Here is a 25,136-nt window from a genome sequence, read left to right as displayed (position 1 = left end):
GTGGTCGAGAGCCGCTATGGCCCTGGCTACCTTTCAAGGTTCCAAGGTGCCTCAGGGTGCCCACAGTTACTGTGCGATAAGGAATGGATATTTGAGATAAGCAGTTTTGGTGGGTCTATGTACACTGTCGGGCGGTCCGCCATGAACCACCAAACTCCCACCAGGACATCCTCAAGGTACTGCAATCCAGGTTCACCATCTCCTCTCCATGTCGCAAATTCTCATTGCTAGGCCTAGTGCGAGGCTTGCAGCAATGTACCGTTTTCCTTCTCCTCTAGACAACCTCTGATGCAGGCTGTACCTTAGTACTCATATTGATCATATCATCATTAGGGAGCCGTCGACTTTGGATTTAGGGTCCTTGATTGAGTACTGTCAACGTTTAGAAGTGTGTGACTGGCTCGACAAAGAATTATGCTGTTGGTCGCCTGACAACCAAATCTGCACCTTAGGTATCCAAGCCGTAAGCCGAAAGCCAGCTCCTGATATGAAGAGCCAGCCTTGCCCAACATCTTCGCCATTATTCATAACTTCTGCAATCTATGTAGCCTCAGTTAATCACACTCAGCCAGTTCACTTTCTGCTATGAGCCAACAACTCTTGGAGCCGTCCGCTCGCGTTTCCCTTCTCCCTCGCCAAGGTGTTCACGGATACCTCAGCGACCTGCCCCATCCAGTCGAATGCCTCCACCGCAGCCTCAGACAGCATTCATATCCATGGGTTCCCCTCCCGAAGCTGTTCTTGTTTTCAATCATGCCTCAGAAGCGGAGCAGTTCCGCCAACAATGTCGCTATAGTCAAATTCAACGGTCCTTTCCTTGCTGGGTTTACGTAACGCTTCCACCCAACCTCTGAGCTTCGCACCCTGTCTCGGTCGACATGTAGGGTCTATATATGTCAAATTTGTCTTCTCGGATAAGGACTCAGCTGATACTTTTTATGAACGCATCAGCTATTGCAATGGTATATCTCTAGCGCCTGATCCTTCATCTCCTGGTTCCTGGAATGTGATGTTCACGGTGCGACCCGTTCAATTTCTCGGCTAGTTTGCCCAAAATGTTGAGCGCTCTTATAAGACTCAGTTTGATGCCATAATATAGCAACATGATCTCTACTGAGACTTCCCGTCATGTTGATATGAAGGGATGGATCTTCTTGTGACTTGATCAAGTAGCAAAGGTGCTTCAAACTGTACCGAAGTTTACCAGAAGGCTTGAGCAAGATGCAAATGTTCTTGAGCTGGCTGTTCATTCAATGAGGAAATCCCTGCTCAAATGGTCGGCAAATCGTGTCTTCAAGCCCTAAAGCCGAACCAAATGAGGGGAAGTCTTGATTATAAGTAATGGGCCATCATTCGCTTCCCTAGGTAGTTTCTTATTTCAATAACAATTGTGTGTAGGAATCTAGGTGACGTGTGTGAAGCGCGAACCCGAAGTTCTTGGACATGGTATAGCGTCGGTTATCCTATCTATTACTGCCACACATCTCTCGGTACTCGGTATGTGGCCCCGGTACAGACACTCGGTAAACACTCCTCATACAACTTGATGAAAGTCGTCTCCGTAAATGAGCAAGCCATGGTACAACCCCGCCTTCTCAGATGTAGACAAATAAAAAGGCAGCAATTACAGCACTCATCTTTGGATCATCTTCGGTTGGCAGGTGTCACTGGGCTTGCCGAAGTTGCCCGCGGTAATCAGGCATTACAATGTCCGTATATTCGCAAAATAAATATGGTCTAGCTAGAGTCTTCCACCACAAGTATGTGACAAGTCCATGTGAAATGTGAAGCCTCATCGCCAGTATTTCCCCCCATCCAGAAACAACAACCCCTCTAGGCAGAACGTTGGTGAAAGTCGTGACACCTTGTATAGGCTCCGCACCCCGAGGACTTGGAAAATGGTCTATTAGAAAGCAGTAGCAGCAATAGCTCCAGATGGCGTCGACTTTGAGGGGCGCCTCATGAGTAGACCTCGGTTGGAGATCGAGCCCGCACGCGCATATGATTGGCCGTTTTTTGAATCTCCAAAATGATCGCACCTAATACTTCACCCCCTCCTCATGCCTTCTGCTCCTGTTGCTGCAGGTACTGGTATGCTCCGTAGGCAATGGCACCACCGATCAGGAGGAAGGCGTAGACACCAATGCCGAGGCCGGTGGCCTGGCCGGTCTGGGCGGCGGGAGAGACGGCGCCGGGTGCGGAGGCCTTGGGGGACGGGTCGCCGGGCTGGAAAATGAGGTTAGGATCGCGTTCGACAAAGGGGAAAAGGGGAAAGGGTCATTGGGGCACTGGGAGTGTAATTTGCCATACCTGTCGCTTCAGAACGCCGACCTTGAGCTGCTCTAGCGTCTCGCGGGCCTCGTCGCTGTGGCCGACATCCTCAAAGGCCTCGGTCGCATCCTGGCCGGCCACGTCGAGCAAGACCTCCTCACCACCGCTGTGCAACGAAGACATGTTAGTCTGGGCTGGGGAAGTCCGAGGATGGGTCGCGCAAAGAGCAGAGCAAGGGGCCGTGACTTACGGGTGCTCGTCGACGAACTTGGTGCTGTCGTAGACGGCATCGTGGATGACGACGTAGATGTCCTTCTTGGTGTTGTGCTCAGCAACGTCCTGGTAGGTGAACTCCTTGAGGTCCGACATTATGACTGTTGGGGATTTTGTCTAATAGGAATCGGAAGCGGGTATATACTGCAGACGCGACGCTGGAGTTCTGGGGCTGGCGACGAGCAGGAAGAAGGACAAATTACGTGTATGGGACGAGGAAAAAGGAACAATCCCGACAAGATAGCGGTAGATAAATGGTAGGTAGTAGCTAGTACGTAGTAGTGGTAGAGGTAGTAGAAGCCGAGAGAAGGTGGTCAGAGAAAATCGAGCGTATGCTACTGGTTGATCGGCCAATGGTTGGGGAGCTAAAGGCAGGAAAGGGGTCCCACGCTTTTTTTCTTTTTTTCCCCTTATCAATCTGGCTGGTGTTAGTTATCCCGCCTGCCACGGCCGGGCTCTTCACTTTTCTCCCAGGGGAAAATTGCTAATTGGTAGTGGAATTCTGGGAGACACACGGGGCGGTCGGGGCCATCGCCCACTAACACTTCTGGGCTCCGTCTGCACCACCTCGTGCCGATATTAGGTGGATGGCCTTCCAATTGGCTGAAGCTAGGCCTTCCTTGCACAAGCTCCTCGAGTGGTTCGATCCGGCATCTCAACATCCTGGGCCCTCCCCGTCTCCGTCGCTGTTGCTGCAGGAAATCATCCCCATCTCTGCAAGGTGCCTACGTAAACCCGCCGCCAACGCCTCGCGCGCCTTTCCCTGCCGCAATCGGCTGCCTGCGCGGGAAATTCAGCGGCGCCGCTCCAGCGCACTTGATGCACCCGAGACCCCCTAGGACCTATCTTTTCCCGGGGCCGGACTCTACGGTTTCCGGTGTAACTTAGGTGCAAAAGGTCGCGCTCGGAGCGCCATGCCATTGGCTACTACCACCGAGGTTGCTGCCAGCGCGCAAGAGAGCCTAACACGCTCGGGATCCATTACCGAAATGGGTCACTTATAGCGGCACGGTTTCGACCTCCAGAAACGGATTGTACAACATCGAGAAAGGTCTTTTATATAGCTTCATGATCCTCCGTGAGATGCAGGTTCTCAAGTCAAGTCATCAGTCATCGTCTGGAGCTGCCACCGCCAATGTCCTGGCCCAGGCGGTAGCTGGCCACCTTGTCCCACTCGATCTTCTGCCTCGTCACTGGCAGCTGTCTCCTCAGTCCCTTGAAGGCGCCCTCGCTCAGGCTTGTGAATCCCTTGTTCAGCTCCTCCTGGTACCTCTTCTCTGCCGTCGAGATCTCCTTCGCGATGCCGCTTCCCGTCCCTGATGGAATCGATGCCGTCACGGGCTTGTCTGTTAGAAGACGGACGTTTCCATCCTCATAGTAGTGAACATCCACCTTGATGCTGCCTTCTAGCTTCCCTCCTGCCGGGTCGTAAATGTAGAGCGAACGCCATCGGCCGTTCCTGTTCCCGTATTAGTATCAAACTAGCAGCCACGGTGTTGCGAAGCTGCGCACCAATAATTGTTCGGGCTATATTTGTTGGCCACGATGATGATGGCTAGCCGAGAGTCGTCCTCGATCGGGTACACACCGTAGGCAGCATTCGGAAAGTGCTCCTTGACATATGGCCCTAGGCTCTTGAGTGTTGATTTTCTGCGAGCACGGTCAGTCGTCGTCCCCAAGAGCTAGTCTACTTGCAAAGGGTGATCGTACACTAGGTCGGCTTGTTGGCCCTCCAGGACATAGCTCTGTACTCCGCTTGCTTTCTGGAAACCATGTCAACCTGGATGTCCTTTTCAGCGTCATTCCACAAGGCATCCAACCTGTGTAGCGTGGTCGAAGTCGAAGCTCGACGAGCTCTCCACATCGTAGTATTGCGTGCCTCCAAGCGAGCTGTGCGAGCTGACGATGACCTGTTGGCTGCTCCCGGGCAGCTTCACTGTGATGAACTGCTCCTCATTGTATTTCTTGAACGCGGGCCCGAGCGACTTAACCAGGTTCGGCGTGGAGATCGTGAGGTTCTTGATATCTGTCATCGATGCTATTAGTAGCCGTAAATGCCGTGCACATCGGTCTTCATACCATTGACAACTTCGCCCAGCTACTCAGCGTCAGTCAGCTTTCTTTGCTAGCCAGGGCGCAAGCGGTGTTGTCGGATGCTACGTACCTCTCCGGGAGGAGCGCCCTCCACGAAGGAAGACACCCAGTCTAATGACTCCGACATGGGTCTTCAGTACCACGAGCTGCTGTGGGGATTTGGTTGCCCGGGGACTCAGAATGCGTAAGATGTCGGAATTGAGCCTCTGCTGGGAGGTTGTTTGGTTTTTAGATCGCGAAACGAATGTCCGTCAGGCTGATCAAACAAGCTAGGCGCGGGGCAGCTTGTTTGCGAGGGGTGACGTGGGCTGACAGGTGTCAGCCAGCCGGCCGAAGATAGAGCTCCAGTCATAGTAGGTGCCATGTGCGGAAATCTCCAAAGAACTGCACGGCCTCTTCAAAATATTGATTTTTCAGTTGGCACTTCACTTTCACTTCTGGAACATCGCTTAAGCTGATTCGAGTTTGGGGAAACTTAAAGTGTGTTTTCAAAAGTATTTATTTTTCATGAAATAATTGAATTATTTACAGATGAATCAACAAGACCTGTCACGATTCTTCAGGATTGAGCATGTCAGCGCGACACATGCGACTCTATCTTGACAGCCCAAAATGCTCTGCTAGCTGCTTCAGCAAATGCTAATAATTCAACACCTTCTTTATGCTGGCATATATTCCTATCATTGTGTCAGCCCAAAATCCGCGTGTGGGGCGCGCATTGAGACTACTTACTGGCAACATCTGGTATGTTGAATTTCTCATAAAGCAACGGCGTGGGCGTGCTCCATCCGGCCACCCTTGCAACTGGCGCTTCTAGGTGTAAGAATGTTGCCGGGTCTTCCTGAACTGCTGCTGCAACTTCAGCACCGACGCCGGCGTTGACCATGGCCTCATGGACGACAATACACCGTCCAGTCTTCTGTACACTCTTGAAAACGCATTCCTTGTCCCAGGGGTATACAGTACGCAGGTCGATCAGCTCAGCTGAAATCCCGAGATCTTGCTCTGCCTTCTCGATGGCGGCCTGGCAGTTGTATAGAGGCTGTCCGTACGAAATTAGTGTTACATCTTTTCCCTCCTTCAGAACCTCCGCCTTCGATAGGGGCAGCTCGTAAGGCGCGACTGGGACCTGCTCGACAGCTGCTCTGTACAGAACCTTAGGCTCCATGAAAATGCAGGGATCATTACTCCTGATCGCCGCCAGCAAAAGGCCCTTGGCCTGCAGCGGGGACCGCGGTATTATCACCCGGAAGCCCGGTATGTGCGTGAAGAGACTCTCGGGCGACTGGGAGTGATACAGCGCGCCGTGACCGACCCCACCGCACGGCATCCGCACCGTGAGGCCGCCGACGTGCCTGCCGCAGGCGCCGTCCCTGTAGCGGAACTTTGCCGCCTCGTTGACCATCTGGTCGAAGGCCGGGAACACGTAGTCGGCGAACTGGATCTCTGCCACCGGCCGCATGCCCTCGGCCGCCACGCCGATCGCGAAGCCCATGATGCCCTGCTCGGAGAGCGGCGTGTTGAAGACGCGGTCTCCGCCGTACGTCTCGGCCAGCTTCATCGAGCAGCGGAACACGCCGCCAAAGGCTACGTCTTCGCCGAACAGCAGGACGTTCTCATCCTCGGCGAGTGCTATCGAGAGGGCATCGTTGATCGACTGGAACAAGTTCATCCGTTTGGTGGGACCTTGCCGGACCTCGGGCGGTAGTTCTGGGTTGTTTAGAGCCGATTGAGAAGCATGTGCGAGCAGTGGGGTTGTCGCGTAGTCAATAGGCAAGTTGAGCTTTGCATTCGGAGGATGTGTTGAATACAGCCGTTGCGGCAGTGTGCCAATAGATGGTGAGGAGCCTGGCTTATGTGTGCGGAGAGCGGAAGTCAGTGCCGCCCTCAAGTGATGAGGCGCCTGGACCCTCATAATGCCTGTACTTGCGAGTTTCGAGCCAACATGGATAGCAGTTCACCTCACAGATCGCCCCGTACAAGCCGGTTAACGAGAAAAGCCAGAATGCTCAAGCAATTGAGTCTAGAAACGTTGTCAGAGAGCAGCGAGGGGTATCCCGCGGATGATGTAAAGCGGTCGACGATGAGGTTCGGCTTGCGACGGCTGTTCAGTGGATCGACCTGCCGCTTCCCCAGACCCCTGGACCTCGCCTGGAGCAGCCCCGCAATCGCCCGCCAATGCATGCACTTTACTCCCGATAAGATTGTTGCTCGGCCAATATCCGACGGTCAACACGCGTCCTTGGCCAAAACAGGAAATGACGTGGACGCATCATCCACGACCTGGGCTCCCATTAATTAGATCTTGACTAATCTGATGGCTTTTGCATTCCAACGGCCAACTTGTCTCACATTGCATTTAAAGACACTGGGTATAATTAATCGCATTTGACGGCAATGGCCCCAGCGGAGGCGTCACGGCCGTCTCATCGACATCGAGACTCGGGAGCCAGGAAACACAAGAAGCGGAAATCGAGTTCGCGGAAACATGCATCTACGTCGGAAGAAGGCCGCTCGGGCCGGAGCTCCCACGCCTTATCTGCAGATGCACTTGCTCAGCTTAATCGCCAAAACGTTAGAACGGGAAATGTACGGAATGTGAGGGAGGAGGTAGAACGACCAGAACGCAGAGAAAGAAGGAGACGAGAATCTAGACCAAGAGACGTTGATAGAGAGGACCTCAGAGACGCAGGCAGGGAGCAAGGTAGGCAAAGAAGGAAACGGGACTCGAGACCAAAAGAAGTCGAAAGGCAAGAATATCGAGTCGTGGACAGAGACGAGTATGACACGCCTCGGAAAGAACAGAGGCGGAAGAAAAGCCGAGTTGTCAGCGGAGCCATTCTCGAGGAAGGTCGATCGAAGAAATTCAAGGGCCTTCGAGGCGGCGGCGGCGGAACGAGCAGCTATGATAGTATCGACAACGAGAAGGAGGGGCTCTATTATGAGCGTGAGAAGAAGCCGAAATGGAACAAGAAGCGATTATGTAAGAGTTCGGACTCTTGGGAGCCATTGGTTTTTGGCTAACAACTTAGTGATTCTCGCTGGGATTGGTATCGTCTTGTTGATCGTCATCATTGTGGTCGCTGTCGTCGTCAGCAAAAGAAACGCCAACAAGGGCTCAAGTTCATCTGGGTCAAGTTTGAGCGATGTTCCGAAAGACAGCATACCATCTGATGCACCTTCATGGCTCGACCCTTATCAATGGGCAGATACACTGGATTTCAATCTCACGTACACAGACGCGACAGTAGGGGATCTGCCGATCATGGGCCTCAATACGAGCTGGGACGACTCGACGGCTGCCAACGACAATGTTCCGTCGATAGACACATCTTGGGGCTCCTACGGTGATACGCCCGCTCGTGGAGTGAACCTTGGTGGCTGGCTATCGCTAGAGCCTTTCATCACACCAGATCTATTTGACTACGACTCGGGCCTAGGTATCATTGACGAGTGGACATTGTGCACGCATCTGGGAGACGACTGTGCTAGTACACTGGAAAAGCACTATTCGACTTTCGTCACAGAGCAGACGTTTGCAGAGATTGCAGATGCCGGTCTTGATCATGTCCGGATACCATATTCCTACTGGGCAGTCGTCACATATCCTGGGGACCCTTACGTGTTTCGCACATCGTGGAGGTATCTCCTACGTGGCATTGAATGGGCGCGGAAATATGGGCTCCGGGTGAACCTCGACCTGCATGGTCTGCCAGGAAGTCAAAATGGGTGGAATCATAGCGGACGGCAAGGACCGATTGGGTGGTTCAATGGCACAGATGGTGATCTGAATGTTCAGAGGTCTCTCGACGTGCACGACAAACTATCGAAATTCTTCGCTCAGGATCGATATCGGAATATTATTTCGCATTATGGCCTGGCGAACGAGCCCAAAATGGTCTACCTTTCCGCCGATGATGTAGTCAGCTGGACAGGCCAAGCTCACGATCTCGTGAGGAAAAACGGTGTTTCAGACGCCATTGTTGTCTTTGGAGATGGGTTCATGGGGCTCAGCAAGTGGCAGGGAAAGCTGACAGGGTATTCGAACCTAGCTCTCGATGTCCATCAGTATGTCATCTTCAACAATCAGCAGATCGTCTTCAATCACACCCAGAAGATCAACTACGCCTGCGAAGGTTGGACGCAGCAGACGGAGCAGAGCATGGACACTTCCACTGGATTCGGCCCTACTCTAGTTGCAGAGTGGTCGCAAGCCGACACCGATTGCGCCAAGTATCTGACCAACGTCGGTTGGGGCAACCGCTGGACCGGAACGTACGACACGGGCAACTCGTCCGATCCGAATAACGCCCTGACTCCTCGATGTCCGACGACAGACAGCACCTGCTCCTGCTCAGGCGCCAACGCGGACCCGAGCCAATACAGCGACGACTACAAGAAGTTTCTGCTCATGTTCGCCGAGGCGCAGATGACGAGCTTCGAGAAGGGCTGGGGCTGGTTCTACTGGACGTGGTGGACGAGCGAGGGCTCGACACAGTGGAGCTACAAAAGGGGGCTTGCGGCCGGTATCCTCCCAAAGAAGGCATATGACAAGAGCTTCAAGTGCGATTCGGATATTCCGAGCTTCTCGGGCTTGGCAGAGACATATTGAGGCGCGCCGCTGATTTCGGGATCTTTTCACAAAAGCCCGCGGGTGGAGATGGGTTGGACGTAAGCTATGGGCGGAGACAACGACGAGTGGTTTTGCATGGCATATGGCGTTGAGTTTGAGATCATTGTTTGGAACAACATAAGCGAGCGGGCATATAGATTGGCGATCATGGGCAACAAGGACTGTCAGTAGACAGCTGCATATATCCGATGAGCGTTCATGACTGTACCAAGACAAATATGTGTAAGTTTATCGGCGATAATATGATAAGAGAATAATATGGGAAGATTTTTGTCTGAAGTGTAAAGATTGTGATCACATGTGACTGATCTGCTTGTGAGATCTGGAGACAGCCATGATGGTGTTGACGGAGCGAAGCAACCTACACGTAGAAGCTCTCCACAACAGGCTCTCCAACTCGGATCTCGCCTCAATATCTTAGACCGAGAATCATGTCTTTAGAGATTGCTACAGATCACTTGTGCTAAAATGTGATACGCGGATATATCGGAGACAAGAAGGGTCTTCACTTTGTTGATATCTCCAATTTCAACCTTGAGAGCCGCATGATACGAGCTATGCTAGTCTTAACGCCTAGCGTCTGGCAATCACCTAGATGTAACATGTAAGAGGCAAAAAAGAAGTAGGGGTGTCTTCCAGGCCTATTCTACACTATACTCGCAGGGGCAGTTGCGCGATCACTTTTGCGGCTCTTTTAGAGCTGACGGGCCAGGAAGCAAAGTGTGGTCTTGGCACCAAAGTACAGCGCTCAAGACTTCTAGTGCAACATCCTTACGTTACATGTACATGTACATGTACTGTACTGCATAGTTAAGCGGCCGGTATACAACGGTCCGCAGCTGCGGAAAACGTGCCCGGAATGCCCAACTGCGGCACGTCGTACGCCATGGTCTTATATAATCTCCCATGCCGCTTCCGCTCGCCGACCGCTGGCGCCGTCGCCGAGAGAAAGCGAGGCAAAACATACATGGACCTTACAAATCTTGCCAGGCGTTACTCATTGAGCTCCATTTCTCAGGAAGGAGAAGCGATTTCGGCGATTAGAGATCAGACAAAGGTGTTTTATAGCATCCTTCGGATATAATCAGCAAATATGGGCTGGAACAGGCCTAACTGGAACTGTGACTCGCCGCAATGTGAACCACGAGTGGATTGTGTGGGCATCATCGCGCCCTCGCGTTTCCGCACCAATTGCCGAGCCATTTCCGTTGCGTCATGGTTTCTGTCAACGATGGCACCCTGCAAGCCTACGCTGCATTCGGCCTTTTGGCAAGGCTTTTTCGGACTGTTGGGTTCTCGACTTGATGCTCTTTTTGCATATATGACACGCCCTATTTCTGATTTGTTTTACGTGCTGGAATAGCAGACTTGCGCCGCATACCACCGAAATTGACCGTTTAGCGCTACAGTGGAGTTGCGCACTAGTCCCCGTTCATAAGGGCATCCTTCGTCAACTTGTTGCATTGGAAAGACGATTTCCCGCGCTGAATAATCCCCACCTTGTCGGAGCGCATGAATAATGGAATGCTCCGTCTAGTCTGAGTCAACAACGAAGTCGAAAGAACAGAAGAAAAGGAGTGTACGCCAGGGGATCTGAGTTTAAGGGGTCCAGCCCTCCCAGTGAAAGATAAGAGATATATCATTGGCATCGGCCCGGTACATTTTCATGCGTGGCCCATTGAACGTGGGCTCTCATCGGAAACCATCTCAACACTAGCAGGGGTCAGACGATACTTAGCTCTACAGTATATCGGCCCACTTGCACTTGAAGACTCAGAAAAAGGTTGCAGGGCAGTCAACGCCCAAACAACACTCAAGCAAGAAGGGGGAAGATGAGCGAGGCAATGACTGAAAAGGAGATTGAGCGAGAGGCCACCAACATGGCTGAGGAGTCAACAAGTGAGAAAGGTTTGGAGAATGACCTCGAAATTGGTGATGATGCCGACACAGTGGCCGAGGAAACATATGAGCCAATTCGATCAGTCCACCCGTCCAGGCTGAGAACGCCAAGGTCAAGATCGCATTCAAGATCAATTCGATCACTTGACCGGATGAGATCCAACAATGGCTACGGAGTTGATGACTTAGAAGAATCTTCTGACGATGTTGAGGGCCAGCCGGCTCACGACAAAGATCCATTCGAGGTAACATGGGAAGGTGGCGACAACGATCCTGCATGTCCGCGAAGCATGCCCGCGTGGAGGAAATGGCTAATTGTCTTTGTTACTTCATTTGGAAGTTTCTGCGTGTAAGTTGTTGCCGGTCTTGTGAAGCTTGAGACGATGTCTCAGACAATGGCTAACTGAATATGCTAGCACTTGCGCAAGCTCCATTTACACGTCCACTTACACTCAAATGGATGCTGAATTTGGAAATTCCAGGATCGTTGCGACACTTGGTCTTTCGCTCTTCGTTCTGGGAATCGCACTAGGCCCTTTGTGGAGCCCGTTGAGTGAATTCTATGGCCGTAGACCGATTTACCTGGTTGCCTTCTTCGTTTTCATGATATGGATCATTCCATCTGGTGTGGGAAAGAACATTGAGACTGTTATAATTTCACGGTTCTTCCAGGGCCTCTCTGGTTCCGCCTTTTTATCAGTTGCCGGTGGAACCGTTGGCGATTTGTTCTCGAGAGAGAACATGCTTGCTCCGATGACCGTTTTCACCATTGCTCCTTTCGTTGGACCATCGATTGGACCTCTCATCGGAGGTCTAATCAACACATACACGGACTGGCGGTGGACACACTACGTCCTAATCATCTGGAGTTTCTTCCTGTGGCTCGCCCTATTCTTTTGCGTTCCTGAGACATACCGTAAGTCCATCATTTTCATAAATACAACATGGTTGGCGTCTAACCTGTGGCTCTGTTATACAGATCCGGTGGTTCTCAGAAACAAAGCCCGACGGAAGCGCAAGGAGACGGGAGATGAACGATGGAAGGCGCCAATTGAGAAGTCGAATAGATCTATGCTGAAGACCGTGGGCTATTCGCTACTTCGACCATTCCAGATCCTCATCTTTGAGCCGATGGCTCTCAATCTGGACATATATTCGGCGATTCTCCTAGGTATCCTTTACCTTTTCTTCGGAGCCTTCCCGCTGGTCTTCAAGACTAATCATGACTTCAACCTTTGGGAGGTTGGTCTGGCATTCATTGGCATGTTTGTCGGCATGGTCATAGCCGCTTTCACAAGCCCTGTGTGGTACAATATCCGTGAAAAGCTGATTGAGAAGAATGGCAAGAGCGAGCCTGAGTTCCGTCTGCCCTCGGTCATTGCAGGATCAATCCTCGTACCCATAGGCATGTTCTGGTTTGGATGGACCACCTATCGCTCGATACATTGGATTGTGCCTATTATCGGATCAGCTGTCTTCGGAGCAGGGTAAGTGCTTTCCATTCTTACTATGGTAATCTGAGGTTCGAGAGAGGATGTTCTTGGCATAGTAGTGCCGATCTCATCGGCATGTGCTCCTTGCCCCTGACGAGATCGACTTGACCTGCGCCGGCGGCCTTGCTGGGACTCACTATGGAGACTTTCTGCGGGTTCATGCACCCTCTTACGTCTTTCCTGGATTTAGTCATGCATTTGTCAGGGCGCTTCAGGGCAATCTTGCTTACTCTGTGGTCATCCATACCCGTACCCTGTGAGTGCCATGCGGCTAACCGATTGGAATTTCTTGTAGGACGCTGCTTGTGTTCAACGGAGTATTCACGTTTCTTGTAAGTTGTCCCACCGACTCACAACACCGTCGAGGAACACGGACACAGGACTATTTCCAGCAGATTGACTGGCCCGAGTACGAAGCTGACGTGTGACAAAGGTCGATGCCTACCCTCTCTATGCTGCTAGCGCTCTGGCCGCCAATGCGTTCGTGCGATGCACATTTGCAGGTGAGCACTGTCTCGGCTGGAGCAACGTCCTTGCCGTCCAGCTGGGTCGTTTTACCTGACTTCTGTGTGCTAACCTTTGCCACAGCCGCGTTCCCGTTGTTTGGGATACAGATGTATAACAAGCTTGGCTACCAGGTATGTGTGGGCCTTGTGTTGCAACTTGATCGCGCGGTATTCTAACTCGAAACAATAGTGGGCAACTTCTCTCCTGGCATTCCTCACGGTTGCAATGATGCCGTTCCCCTGGATTTTCTTCTTTTACGGGAAAAGGATACGAAGCAAGAGCAAGATGGCGACAACGGACTGATGCACCGGCGAGGAGCGCTTGTAACAAAAGTCAGGGATCTAGGGTTTGCGACCGCATAGCATGAGGTGAAAGGCAGTTGGACGCCTTCGACGCTCCCCGCCAATCGGCGCCCAGCCAGCAGCGCACCTGCAGGATGCTGACCTGGGATTATGAGGATGGGGACTAGGGCTAGCAGACAGTTACAACTCGACATTGGAGCAACCGCTTGGCTTGCTTGGCTCAGATTGATGCTGCCTTGTGTTTATTGGAGGCGGAAATTGAAGGACCTCGTGATAGCATCAGCTGAGGCTGTGTGGTCGGACATATTCAGACTCAATATGTGGTGTATCATGAAGATATCAAGAATAGCACCCAAGAGACAAGCAATAGAACCACCCGGTCTACCCAAAACCGCGTTGACTTCTCATCATTCGTTCAGTGTGCCTAGAGATGCGTGGGTTTTGCGAGGCCCTTTCGGATATGATGTGCGGATGCTGCGCAACACTGCTTGTCATGGCATGCTGCAGGAGGGGGAAAAGAAAGCCCCTGGTTGCGAATGTAAGCACTCGACTGGTAGCTTAAGTTGGAAGATGTTGTCAAGCCGCACAAGATATGTCATTTCTGGATCAAGCGGTGTGAAGAATGCAGCCACTCATGCAAGAGGCCAGTACTTCGTATTTCAGATGGCTGATCTCAGCTCAGAGCCGCAAAGCACTTGCTCGGGCCATTCCGCATCGCATTGCTGAAGATCTGTTCTGGGCCCCCCACGGGCGTTCGATAGTGTGGGCCTCAGCTGCGAGGCCCGGGGCTTCATGAAGAAGGAAGAAAGCAGGTTAGGACTCAGGTTATGCCAAGCACCAGCGAGAGCAACTGCCATGCCGCGTCATCATCATCACGGCATGCAGACTGCATGCTGAAGATTTCTCTGATTTGCGTCCGGGGGTCGACGCATCTCGCAGGCACCTCGCAGGCGCCTCCAAATATAGGAGTGATTTGCGATTGGTACCTGCAAATCGAATGCATGCCGCGAGCGGTGATAGCTTGGAGTGTTGTCTCCTGTTGTCTCCTGTGGCTTGCCGTGACTATTGGAGCTGCTAATTGGGAGTTGTCACTGCAGCTTGTCGACGGGGGCGCCAGGATGACAGTCTTGTTGCTCCACTCTTGTACTTTTGACGTGTTTGATCTGCGAGGAGAAGATTACCAGTGTTCGGCATCAATTGGATAGATGGAGAGACTGGTCTGTGTTGGTCTTCAGTAAGCCATTCGTGCGCACCACAATAAGCCCGTCGTTTTGACAGGTCATGGCAATAGCGTGAAATTGGCCCGCCGTCACTTGACGCTGTCTCAGTCCTGATCAGCCTCAATAATGAAGTAATGAAAGGGAAGAGCTGTATGGATAGCTCTTTCCAGATTCAGATGTAGTTGTAGTTAGCTCAGGTAGGGATGGAAGTCTAGAACGGGAAGGCGGCTGAATTGCACCTTCTCTGGAACAGCGATTTCAGCCTTTCGTTTCCTGGGATTGCCTCAACTTGGGCCATGATAATAAAGAATGTTAATATAAAAGGCGGCGGCTAACTTTTAGCTACATGGGTACTTAAGAGCTGCAGGTATGGGGTACCTCTATTAGCAAAACAACTGCTGCTGTTGGCTGTGGCACTTCAACCCAGCCAGAGGGTACAGAATACGCGATCGTCACGAGCAGAAAAGCCCTCGGCTAAGCAACGCTTGCTTCTGACCTTACCTTACTCTGTCCTGGAAGGCGCTCTTAGCTTGGCAGCAAGTCGCAACTGCCCCGACTGTTCCTGTTCTAACCTGTGCCGTATAGACAGAGAGGAAGGAAGGAAGGAGCTCCAATATTCAAACCCCGCAGGTCGGTCAGAATTTGCCCATCATTAGTGAGAAGCTCCATTTCCCACTGTCCCGTTTGCCCAAGCTTGCATCATGCGCAGTCCTAAGTAACTAGGTAGCTCCCACCCACCGCAGGAGCGATCTATGGTGATATCTCACGCGCCTCCTTTACCTCGGTTTTCCCCGGCGCATAATCGCAACTACCTGTATGAGCTTCGCTAGAGTCTAGATATCTTTTGTATAGTCACGATCTTCTTGAATTGCCGGTGTCAGTCTGCGCAGATAATTTGGTGGTGGTAATCACAGTGTGCTGTATTGGACCGGGCGCAGAATACCGGCCCTGGGGCTGGGAGCGGGTCCCATTGCCGACTCAGACCCGTGCGGAGCAGGCGAGCGCCATCAAATCCACTCACATCTCGCACCCCACCTCTCCTCAAGTGCAAGTCCAAGCCAGTCGGTCCTGTCACTTCAGGTCTGTCACTCACTCACTCACAACACAGCCCGGCCCGGCGGCGATCATCCAATTCTCGCTCCTCCTCCTCCTCTACCTCCTCACTCCTCTCAATTGCGACGACTGATCTATCGCCTTGCGACCGCGACCGCTTCCCACCGCAGGATCACATCCGGCGCGAGGCGGCCAGACCGCGCAAAGTACCGCAAGCGCAGCTCTTCACCTTTTTCCAACAATCTCCACTCTCCACTCACTCCCTCACAGTCCGACACACGCACATAGACACGCACACCAGGGCGCCGATTGCTTGCTCTCCGTGTTAGTCCCTGATGTGAACAGACAAAAAAGGTGACGGATAGCTGCAGCAATCTGTCCCCCTACCCTCGCCCTGCTCAAGGCTTGTCCCAGCAGCGAACCGCAACTCTACGAGCGACACAAAACCCAGGAGAGCACCGTACCCACTCCCCTGTGTCTCCATGCGTTCTGCGATACCTCTCCGTCTACTTCCCTATCCACCACCACTATCGATCTGTCTAGTGTGAGGGTCCCGTCACACAAGAAACGCCTCCCAAGACCTGGGGACAACCCTATTGGAGATCTGGACGAAGCCGTGATAGTGGCCCGCCTGCAAATACGAGAGCTCGACCAGTTGCGCTGTTATTGGCATATCATCTAGCTTCTCCCCCTCGCAATCTCCAGAGATCAACATACCGCCCGCATCGCGGAATCGCACACAGCCATCCGGAGCTATATGCTTCCTATCGCACCGCAGCCGCACCGCGATCTCGTCTTGGATATTCGATATCCGCGCGCGGAGGCTGGCTTATTGATCTTCGCCACCAATCACGGACGTATTCCCCACGTTCACAAAACAGCAGGCCCGCTGAAGAGCTAGACCAGGCCGCAGCGTATTGTGCGGCGGCTACCGACCCTGGCCTTGTGCTACCCCTGTGGCATTACTGCAGGAGTCGAGGGTTTTGTCTCTCCACTCCTAGGACCTTTACGTTCAGGGAGGTGTGGTGCCGCAAGGCCTGGCTCGGACTTACACTGCCGTGCCGTCATTACGAGCCAACCCTGTTGCATCTGGACGTATATATAGACCTAAGACAAAATGCCGGAAGAACTCGACATCAATGGAGACGAGGTCTCGGATGCCATGTCTGAGAACGAGAATGACTACGAGAACGACGCCGCCATGAAAGACGAAGACGACACCATGGCAGACTCAACCCTTGCTTCAGAGATCGGTGCTGATGGCTCCGAGATCAAGAAGAAGTATGATCCCAAGGACCCTTTGCGGCCAAGAAGGAAGAAGGCTCGTAGAGCTTGTTATGCTTGCCAAAGAGCCCATTTAACATGCGGTATGCCATGTCTCCCTAACAACTGAATCCCTTCACACAAGATGAAGCTATAATCCCTAGATCCTCTCCATGTGGCAGGGGTTAGGATACAAGCCTAAATCTTGTTGTCAAGGGCTCATCTTCCTCTGTTGGAGCCTTGAGCTCCTATGAGCATGACTGATATCTCACTTAGGCGATGAGCGACCATGTCAAAGATGCATAAAACGTGGTCTTGCAGACGCCTGCCAAGATGGAGTCCGGAAAAAGGCCAAATACCTTCATGATGCGCCTCCTGAGGCTTTACGACCTGTTTTGGGGCCAAATTATAACCCTACTCCATCTTCAAACCGGCCGAATAACCATCGTCATCCATCTAGCACCGGCTCGGAGGCTTCATCTACCGTAGGGACGTTCTTCTCCCAGGCAAACACCTCCACGAACTTTCCAATGTTCTCCTCGGCACAAACGCCTGTCGCTTCTCTTCCCGAAGGATTGCCCTTTGGCAGTCAGCAGTCGCCCGTCTCGCCAACTTTCCAGGGCCCAACCAACCCACCCATGAGTGGTATGACTGTGCCTCAAGTAACTGCAGACATGTCAGGCATGGGCCAGACCTTGTTTGACCCCAGCAACCCTGCCATCTTCAACTTCAATCTCGAGGCCCTCAATTTTGGCAGCCAGTACGGAGGACTAGAATTTGCAATGCTTGGGCACATGTCCTCAGGTGCTGCGGAGACCCCTCCGCGCGACCCGTCCTTGTCTCAGCAAGGGAGTGGAGATGTCAACTTCGGCTCAGGAGTTTTTGGTAATGGTGTAAACCAATTCGACACCGGTATGATCGGCGACTTTTTGTCTACAGACCAGTCAGGCAATGGCCTATACTCCCAAGGCAATCTCCGGCACGGTCTCCCTCATGCTTACGCCATTGCAGCAGGTCCGACAAGCCTTCAAAGCCCCAGTACGGAAAACAACAGCCCACAACCCAGCAACAACTTTGGTTTTGAGGGATCGCCTACCACGACCAATTTTGGTCCGCCGCCTCGACCGAAATCCAAACCGGCGCCGCCCAAGTTCGGCCCACAGTCCATCCTCAGCAAACGCTCACGGGATCCCACCTCTATTTACGAGACGGTCAAAGAACCTTTCCAATACGTTACCGGTTTCCATCGGCTTTTCGCAATTCTGCAAGAGAGATACCATGGAAACAAAATCATTCGCATCGCGAAAGCACTGGGCAGCATTCGGCCGTCATTCATTTCATGTACCCGCACACTCAGCCGGCCTGACCTGGTCTTCATGGAGAAGTGCTTTCAAAGAACGCTTTTTGAATACGAGGACTTCATGTTGTCTATTGGCAGCCCGTGTCTTGTTCTACGACGGACTGGCGAAGTTGCAGCTGTGAACAAAGAGTTCTCAGCCCTTACCGGCTGGTCCAAGGATATCCTTCTGGGCAAAGAAGCGAATCTCAATGTCAATACCGGAAGCGCCGGGACATCAGGAACCAACTCGGGACGGGGCGGTCTCAACACTCCAAAGCTTAGAAGTTTGAATGCAGATGCGGCTAAGGCATCGGAAGGCAAGCCGCAGCCTATTTTCATCGCAGAACTGATGGACGATGATAGTGTGGTTGAATTCTATGAAGACTATGCGCATCTTGCCTTTGGTGACAGCCGAGGAAGCGTTACGAGGAAGGGCCGTCTTCTCAAGTATCGTACACAAGAAAACCTGGACAGTTCGGCCAGCGCTGCGTCCACTGATGAGTCACCCAAAGACCCTCGCAGCAGCATTCTCAGCCATAGAGTCGCTCGCATCGACGGCGAGCATGGCATTTCAAAGATTGAGAGGGATGGCAAGCTTGAATGCACATATTGTTGGCATATTCGGCGTGATACTTTCGATATTCCTATGATGATTGTTATGAATGTATGTGTTAATCTCTACATCCTACCCCACCCGAAAAAAATCAAGTTGCTGACCGTCTACAGTTCCTTCCTTGTTATTACCCCAACCAGGAACCGCATCAGCTTGCAGTTTGAAAGGGTACTGAAACGCCAGGAACAAAACATCAGGAGCGGGAATGGGAGCTCCTTGGGCATGGAAAGGTGTTTTTACCGGAACCGGAGTAATGGACATTTGGCTGGGATTACGCTCTTTTTTTCTTAAAGAGCTTTCAGCAACACAATCGTGCTGGGTCATGTCTTCGTTAATCTGATAGCAATCACTAGGCAGGCATTTCTGAATATCAGGGGTGTATCCCCTTTCGTTATCATCAATAATCGTCTACCTATGACACCTGTCCCTTTATGTAGTGTGCCTCGTTCTCCCGTGTCTATTGTAAACCTAACCCCGCGCCCTGCCCTCTACACAACTCCTCCCCTACCGTCTAGCTTTTAGAAACCACCCCGGGCGACTCCCACTTCCTCAACTCCCACTCCTGCTCACCTCCTTTCGTCATGCTCTCATCTCGTCAGCCACGAGCCGTCCAGCGAGCCGCCCAGCTCCTTGGGCTTCCAGGCGTCCCTCTCGAGGCTCCTGCGGCCGACGTCGCAGTCGAAGTTGATGTCCTTGATGAGCGCCTCGAGCGAGGGGTAGCTGCGCTCGTCGCGGATGTAGCCGAGGATCAGCAGGCGCATCTCGACGTCGTAGAAGTCGGCGCCGAAGGCGTGCAGCACGTGCACCTCGGCGCTGCGCACCGTGTTCTGGTAGAAGGGGTTGTAGCCGATGGACATGACCATGGGGAAGAGCGAGACGCTCGTCTCTGGGGCGTCCGAGCCCGCGCCCGCGCCCTTGGTGTGGTCCGGGTGCGTCGCGGGCAGGGAGAGCGCCGCCCACCCGAAGTAGACGCCGCTCTTGATGTCGGCGATCCAGGGCGTGATGCCTGAGTCGACGGGCAGGTTGGCGGTTGGGATGCCCAGCTGGGGGTGGGTGTTAGTCGTCGTTATGAGAAATATCTACTGTTGATATGTGTGTGCTTGGAGGGCAGGAACTGCTTGAGCGGAGTAGAGACTCGTCACTTTACTCACCTCTTTGGAACCTCGGCCGAAGCCCGAGATGACCTTCCCCTCCATGCGCAGGGGGAAAGGCGCCTCTGGGCCTGCATCCGCGCCCACAATGAGTGGCCTCTCGGTGTCAGCCATCTCGATGCCCCCTCTCTTATGTGACTAGTGGTAGGAGATGAGAGAGATGATAGTTGTGAGTCAAATTAAGACCTAGAGGAATTGTTAGAAGCCTGGAGCGAAAAACTTATCGGACTTCATCTTAATCAGGTCTTTACTTACTTATGACACAAATACTGGAGAATTGAAGGCTAACATGTGAATTGTTTGTGTTGAGACGAAGTGAAGTGCAGATAAGTAAGCGGACGTCAAGTCTGCCCGCGATAGAAGGCGGAAGAGGGGCGTGTTTAGACGCAATGGAAGCTCATGGAGGGGTTCAGCAGTGGTGGTGGTGGGGGCAGGCAGCTTCCCAAAGAGCTTCGCCGGGTACGGAGTTGTTACAGCGAAACAGCTTACTTACGCCTGCAGTATATATATCTCTATCGTGTGTAACTAGTAGCCTTTCATGGGTCGTGGCCGGATGAATAGCCTACTATGAGGTAGCATGAGTCTCCAGAGTAAGCACAAATAAATCGATACAATTGGTCTGTTATAGCTCTGATCTTGTGAAAGCACGCTTTTTAAGGTGCTGACAGGATCTTAGATCCCGGGTTCAACTTGGCGAGATAATCAACTACAATTCCTCACTTCGTGAAATTTTCTACGATTTCAATTTTGGTCTTTGAATGGGCACATTGAATACGGTGGTTCTAATCCACAAGCAGATAGTAACACGATTTACTGTGGCCAAGAAGCTCGAATGGTTTTGGTGTCACTGACATGATATCGCCCCTACACTTACTTTTCGTCGACGAAGGCCATAAGCCTCTGACACTGAACACGGTTACACACACAACCGGACCCAAAAACTTGTCGCAAGCCTCGTTCATCCATGTGGAAGCACGGGCTGACGCATTTGGGATGGGCTAGTAGTTGTATCAGGTTCGCATGGTCGTGCAAGCGCCTCGATCACACATCTCACGCCTCCGTACCACATGATAACTGATGATATCGAGTCATATTATCAATCCTAACGCCTTATGAGAAAAAGAGAAGGGAATGCAGTGTCCTCACACACTGTCGGGGTATGTACTCCAGCCTTGTGACTCAAAAAACTCGAAAGCAATCCTTTCCGTCAAGTTCTTCCTTCTCTTGCTCCACTCCGTGTCTTGATCGAGCCCCTGTCCTCTTTCCTCTATTCTTTCCACTCTGTCCTGCCCAGGCGTATCACCGCCTTCTGGTCCACCACCCAGTATTTCTCGGGTGCTTTGCCATCCTCGGCGAGCTTCGCCGCCGCGACGGCCGCGCGCGCAATGACGTCGGCCTCGGCGGCGAACGAGTCCTGCATGCCCTGGCCGAGCTTGTGCACGAGGCCGTTGATCCAGGGCGTCTTGGGGACCTCGCGCTCGCCGAGGATCAGGCCGGGGCGCACGATGACGGCGTGCTCAAAGTCGAGCTCCTTGATGGCGTCCTCGACGCCGACCTTCATCTTGCTGTAGGGCGCGGCGCCGGACAGCATGCCGCGCACGCCGGCGGACGAGATGAAGACGAACGTCTTGACGCCCGCCGCCTTGGCCGCCTTGGCGATCTCGACGTTGAGGTCGTGGTCGATCTTCCACTGGTTGGCGATGCCGCCGGCTGCGGCGCGCGTGGTGCCCAGCGCCGAGTAGACGGTGGTGGGCACGGGGTCCAGCGACGAGAGCTTCTCGGGCCATTTGTCGGACTCGGCGTCGACGGTGGCGTGCAGCTTGGGGGAGTCGGCCTTTGGGGCGCGGCGGGAGACGGTGTGCACGACTGCGGCGTAGAGGTCGGAGCTGAGCAGCGTGGAGAGGATGTTGCTGCCGACGAGGCCGGTCGAGCCGAAGACTGCTGTGGTGGTCATGATGTTGTTTTTATGGTGGTGATGATGATGACAATGACGAGATGCCGAGAGGGTATTGGATTGGTATCAAATCAATTGGATTGCCGAAGCTTGTTGGTCTTGGGGAAGACTGAGGTCAGGAGATTGTTGGTTCTGGCCTTCAGCTTTTAAGCGCAAGTGAAACAGCTGGAGACCACCTTCATAAGGTTCATCGAACCCGAGCATTAATAAAGAACAAACAGGGCAGCATGCCAACGAAGGACATGGAAATGGCCATCCACTTGAAGGCGGAATATAGTTACTACCTACTACTCATGACAAGCCAATAACCGTACCATACTGGACTCGGCATGAGCGAGCGGATACATCGACCGAGGCACTTGCTCGATTAGATGTCTGCATGGCGGGATGGGCCTCAGACTCCCGTCATACCGTCATAGGGGGCACGCAGGTAGTCAAGCCAGACCAGTTACTTAGGTACCTATAGGCAGGGACATGAGTCGGAGACTTTTCTGACGGGCTACATCAGAGTTGTCCCGCATGGGGGATACCGGAAGCTCAGCTCAGTAACACTAAAATTACTTTGCTTCAACAGAGTTATAAACCTATCTCATTCCTCTACATTGTCAGTGACGTCTTTGTTAGCATGGCACTAGCTCGGGGACAAGTCGGGGATCCTCTTGTGTAACCATAAGGCACTTGCATGAGTGAGTATCCAGTCTGGCAAGAAGCTCGAAATATTGGACAGAATACATTGTACTCATCAATGGCAGGGATCCTTTCTCTCGCTCCGCCGGTGCAATGGAGAACTCCGTCTCCCAGTGGCCCCGTATCCCGATTTACTTGCGGAGTCCGCAATTAGCTAAGCGGACTTGCGGCCGTCGCCAAATGCTGCAATATTGAGTCCTGACCACAATGCGGTCCTATTGAGGCAAAACAACTTGATCCGCCGGGGCAGGGTTACGTAAGGAGCTTAGTTACCTGGGATTAAAGAGCTACCCACTGCCCACCAAAGACTGAGCTGAGGGGTGCAAGGGTCGTAGTGGAAGGGCTCCGTGGTGCGTCACACTTCCAGGTGCCTGCAGCCGGCCGCGAGCCCCGCCAACTACAGCCCACCACCCGCCTTCATTTCTATCGCGACCGCCGGCGCTATTCACAAAGACCAATCTCACCGTCTACTCATACACCTCGCCAATTCACGCGGTAAAGACTTTTCACAAGCATGGCGACGCAATACGAAGGTTCGTAAACAAGTCACCTCGGCCGAATCTCGGCGACGAGACTTCTCTTAATCTCAATGGAAGTGAGCTCGAGGCTGACACTGTTCTCCTTCTCGCGCAGTTGAGCACGGCATCAAGGCCTCCAACACGGCGCCCGGCCGCCGGCGGCAGGTCGACATGTCCACCTTCACCTCGCACCTGCACTCCATCTCCGGGTCGACTGATGACCCCGCCGCGCCCGACGCCCAGCAGCACAACAACCCGCACGCGACGGCCAACCCGGTCGACATGGCGGCGCTGTTCCGCCTCGTGCAGGACCAGATGGGCACGCTGGCGCGCGACGCGCCCACCGAGGCCAACCGCCAGCTGCTGCAGGAGCTGATCCTCTCGCTGGACGAGAGCATCCTCAACCCGCCCTCCGACGTCCCCGGCGTCTCCCAGGAGTACCTCGACACGCTGGACCGCGTGCCCAAGAAGAGGCTCAAGGCCGACGAGAGCTGCCCCATCTGCGCCGAGAAGTATCTCGACGACCAGTACCCGCTCGTCGTCGAGCTGCCGTGCCACCACAGCCACCGCTTCGATCTCGAGTGCGTGGGGCCCTGGCTGCAGAGCAAAGGCACTTGCCCGCTGTGCAGGAAGGACCTCACTAAGAAGAAGGAGGTGGTGGTGCAGGATGACGAGGAGGATGATGACCCCGACATGCTCTACGCATGATGTAATATTCATAGAGAGGGAGACATGGCATGGGGAGTAGATTTCCCGGTGGTTACTTGGTGAACTGGGGGCTCGGGAATTTCCAAGCGATCAATGAGCATATCACATCGGAGTTCGGGGAGTTCAGAGAGCGATGCGCATAATGAAATCTTATTCGATATCTGGCGTATCAATGCATTAGAATCAGAGCCTCTCCAGTATCAATAATGCTGTTAATGTACACCATGACCAGTCCTCTTGCGCCGAATCTCTGGTAAAACGTTTTGCAGACGAGCAAACTGCCTCATCAACACCCCCTCGAGCCGTGCCCTTCATATCTCGCTGCCGCTAGGAGTCGTGCGTGGGCGCCTTGCCGTGCTTCTGCGGACTGCCCTCCTTGCTGGCCGTCTTCTTGTCGCCGCCCTTGCCCGCCTCAGCCTCCTTCTTCCCCTCGTCGCCCTGCGGCTTCGACAGCTTCTGGTTCGCGCCGCTCGCGTCCAGAGGCTTTCCGCCCCTCTCCCGCTCGGACTCTGGGTTGGTGTCGTGCCGGTCAAAGGCCGCGTCGCTCTCCGCGGCGGCGTCGTCAGTGCCGCTCTTGGTGCCCTCAGAGGGTTTGGGCTTGAGTGACTCCCGGTCTTGATCATCCTTGTAGGGTCGCGACAGGCTGACCGTGCCATGAAGGTTGCGAACGGTAGGGAGAGAGGCGCCGACCGTGGGGGTTACGGGCATGCGAGTGACCCGTACCCGTAGCAGGGAGCGCATCGCTTGTGTTGACGGCATGTTGAGTGATTGTAGGTAGTGTGTAGGTTCGGAAAGACCCAATTTGATCAGTCGCTGTAACTTTTAGGGAGGTTGACAAAGCCAATTGATAGTGGAACATTCATGTTTTGGAGTAAGGGTCATTGGGAAGCATACGAGTTTAATTCTCGTGACGTCACTGATGCTCATTGCAGTCATTGTGGGGTTGCCGTTACCTGGGGTCCAGGCTAGACCATCTTACACTGGTAACTACTAACAAGTTAATGCCAGTTGACTCTTCAGCTTAACAAATCCATAATTGAGTTGATACCTGCCCTCTAACATTCTGAATCTTCATCGGATCATCTCCCGAGCTGCTCCTCAACCACAGACTGGAACAGACGACTTATGAGCCCGCATGAGGAGCAGCCTCATGTGCAA

General features: G+C 53.1%; 10 protein-coding genes across 10 annotated transcripts; 4 read left to right on the top strand and 6 right to left on the bottom strand.

Annotated features, from left to right (window-relative positions):
• Nucleotides 1-2,058: 2,058 nt before the first annotated feature.
• UCRPA7_2691 (putative cytochrome b5 protein) lies at nt 2,059-2,640 on the bottom strand (the record flags this gene model as incomplete). The annotated part of the gene is made up of 3 exons (XM_007915300.1): nt 2,059-2,226; nt 2,311-2,437; nt 2,522-2,640. The coding sequence occupies 3 exons, from the start codon at nt 2,638-2,640 to the stop codon at nt 2,059-2,061; spliced, it is 414 nt and encodes a 137-aa protein (XP_007913491.1).
• A 1,014-nt stretch (nt 2,641-3,654) lies between these two features.
• Nucleotides 3,655-4,765, bottom strand: UCRPA7_2690 (putative f-actin-capping protein subunit alpha protein; the record flags this gene model as incomplete). The annotated part of the gene is made up of 6 exons (XM_007915251.1): nt 3,655-4,003; nt 4,057-4,194; nt 4,255-4,307; nt 4,365-4,570; nt 4,624-4,642; nt 4,709-4,765. 6 exons carry the CDS (start codon nt 4,763-4,765, stop codon nt 3,655-3,657), a joined length of 822 nt encoding a protein of 273 aa, XP_007913442.1.
• Nucleotides 4,766-5,277: 512 nt separating this feature from the next.
• UCRPA7_2689 (putative 2-oxoisovalerate dehydrogenase subunit beta protein) lies at nt 5,278-6,310 on the bottom strand (the record flags this gene model as incomplete). Its single annotated transcript, XM_007915305.1, has 2 exons — nt 5,278-5,315; nt 5,371-6,310. The coding sequence occupies 2 exons, from the start codon at nt 6,308-6,310 to the stop codon at nt 5,278-5,280; spliced, it is 978 nt and encodes a 325-aa protein (XP_007913496.1).
• A 1,593-nt stretch (nt 6,311-7,903) lies between these two features.
• UCRPA7_2688 (putative glucan -beta-glucosidase 2 protein) lies at nt 7,904-9,250 on the top strand (the record flags this gene model as incomplete). The annotated part of the gene is made up of 1 exon (XM_007915248.1): nt 7,904-9,250. One exon carries the CDS (start codon nt 7,904-7,906, stop codon nt 9,248-9,250), a length of 1,347 nt encoding a protein of 448 aa, XP_007913439.1.
• A 2,210-nt stretch (nt 9,251-11,460) lies between these two features.
• Nucleotides 11,461-13,225, top strand: UCRPA7_2687 (putative fluconazole resistance protein 1 protein; the record flags this gene model as incomplete). Its single annotated transcript, XM_007915288.1, has 5 exons — nt 11,461-11,519; nt 11,587-12,086; nt 12,150-12,657; nt 12,959-12,995; nt 13,097-13,225. The coding sequence occupies 5 exons, from the start codon at nt 11,461-11,463 to the stop codon at nt 13,223-13,225; spliced, it is 1,233 nt and encodes a 410-aa protein (XP_007913479.1).
• Nucleotides 13,226-16,862: 3,637 nt separating this feature from the next.
• Nucleotides 16,863-19,124, top strand: UCRPA7_2686 (putative transcription factor protein; the record flags this gene model as incomplete). Its single annotated transcript, XM_007915274.1, has 3 exons — nt 16,863-17,112; nt 17,690-19,011; nt 19,074-19,124. 3 exons carry the CDS (start codon nt 16,863-16,865, stop codon nt 19,122-19,124), a joined length of 1,623 nt encoding a protein of 540 aa, XP_007913465.1.
• A 423-nt stretch (nt 19,125-19,547) lies between these two features.
• On the bottom strand, nt 19,548-20,225 carry UCRPA7_2685 (putative riboflavin kinase protein; the record flags this gene model as incomplete). The annotated part of the gene is made up of 2 exons (XM_007915287.1): nt 19,548-20,003; nt 20,112-20,225. The coding sequence occupies 2 exons, from the start codon at nt 20,223-20,225 to the stop codon at nt 19,548-19,550; spliced, it is 570 nt and encodes a 189-aa protein (XP_007913478.1).
• A 1,153-nt stretch (nt 20,226-21,378) lies between these two features.
• UCRPA7_2684 (putative serine threonine kinase tip30 cc3 protein) lies at nt 21,379-22,065 on the bottom strand (the record flags this gene model as incomplete). Its single annotated transcript, XM_007915261.1, has 1 exon — nt 21,379-22,065. The coding sequence occupies one exon, from the start codon at nt 22,063-22,065 to the stop codon at nt 21,379-21,381; it is 687 nt and encodes a 228-aa protein (XP_007913452.1).
• A 1,201-nt stretch (nt 22,066-23,266) lies between these two features.
• UCRPA7_2683 (putative zinc finger domain-containing ring-type protein) lies at nt 23,267-23,978 on the top strand (the record flags this gene model as incomplete). Its single annotated transcript, XM_007915281.1, has 2 exons — nt 23,267-23,285; nt 23,386-23,978. 2 exons carry the CDS (start codon nt 23,267-23,269, stop codon nt 23,976-23,978), a joined length of 612 nt encoding a protein of 203 aa, XP_007913472.1.
• A 327-nt stretch (nt 23,979-24,305) lies between these two features.
• UCRPA7_2682 (hypothetical protein) lies at nt 24,306-24,737 on the bottom strand (the record flags this gene model as incomplete). Its single annotated transcript, XM_007915252.1, has 1 exon — nt 24,306-24,737. The coding sequence occupies one exon, from the start codon at nt 24,735-24,737 to the stop codon at nt 24,306-24,308; it is 432 nt and encodes a 143-aa protein (XP_007913443.1).
• Between the last annotated feature and the right edge of the window lie 399 nt (nt 24,738-25,136).

This window comes from Phaeoacremonium minimum, assembly GCF_000392275.1.
Source record: "Phaeoacremonium minimum UCRPA7 unplaced genomic scaffold PA7_03_scaffold_184, whole genome shotgun sequence".
In the NCBI taxonomy this organism is placed as follows: domain Eukaryota; kingdom Fungi; phylum Ascomycota; class Sordariomycetes; order Togniniales; family Togniniaceae; genus Phaeoacremonium; species Phaeoacremonium minimum.
This window is presented reverse-complemented; position numbering and strand designations above follow the sequence as displayed.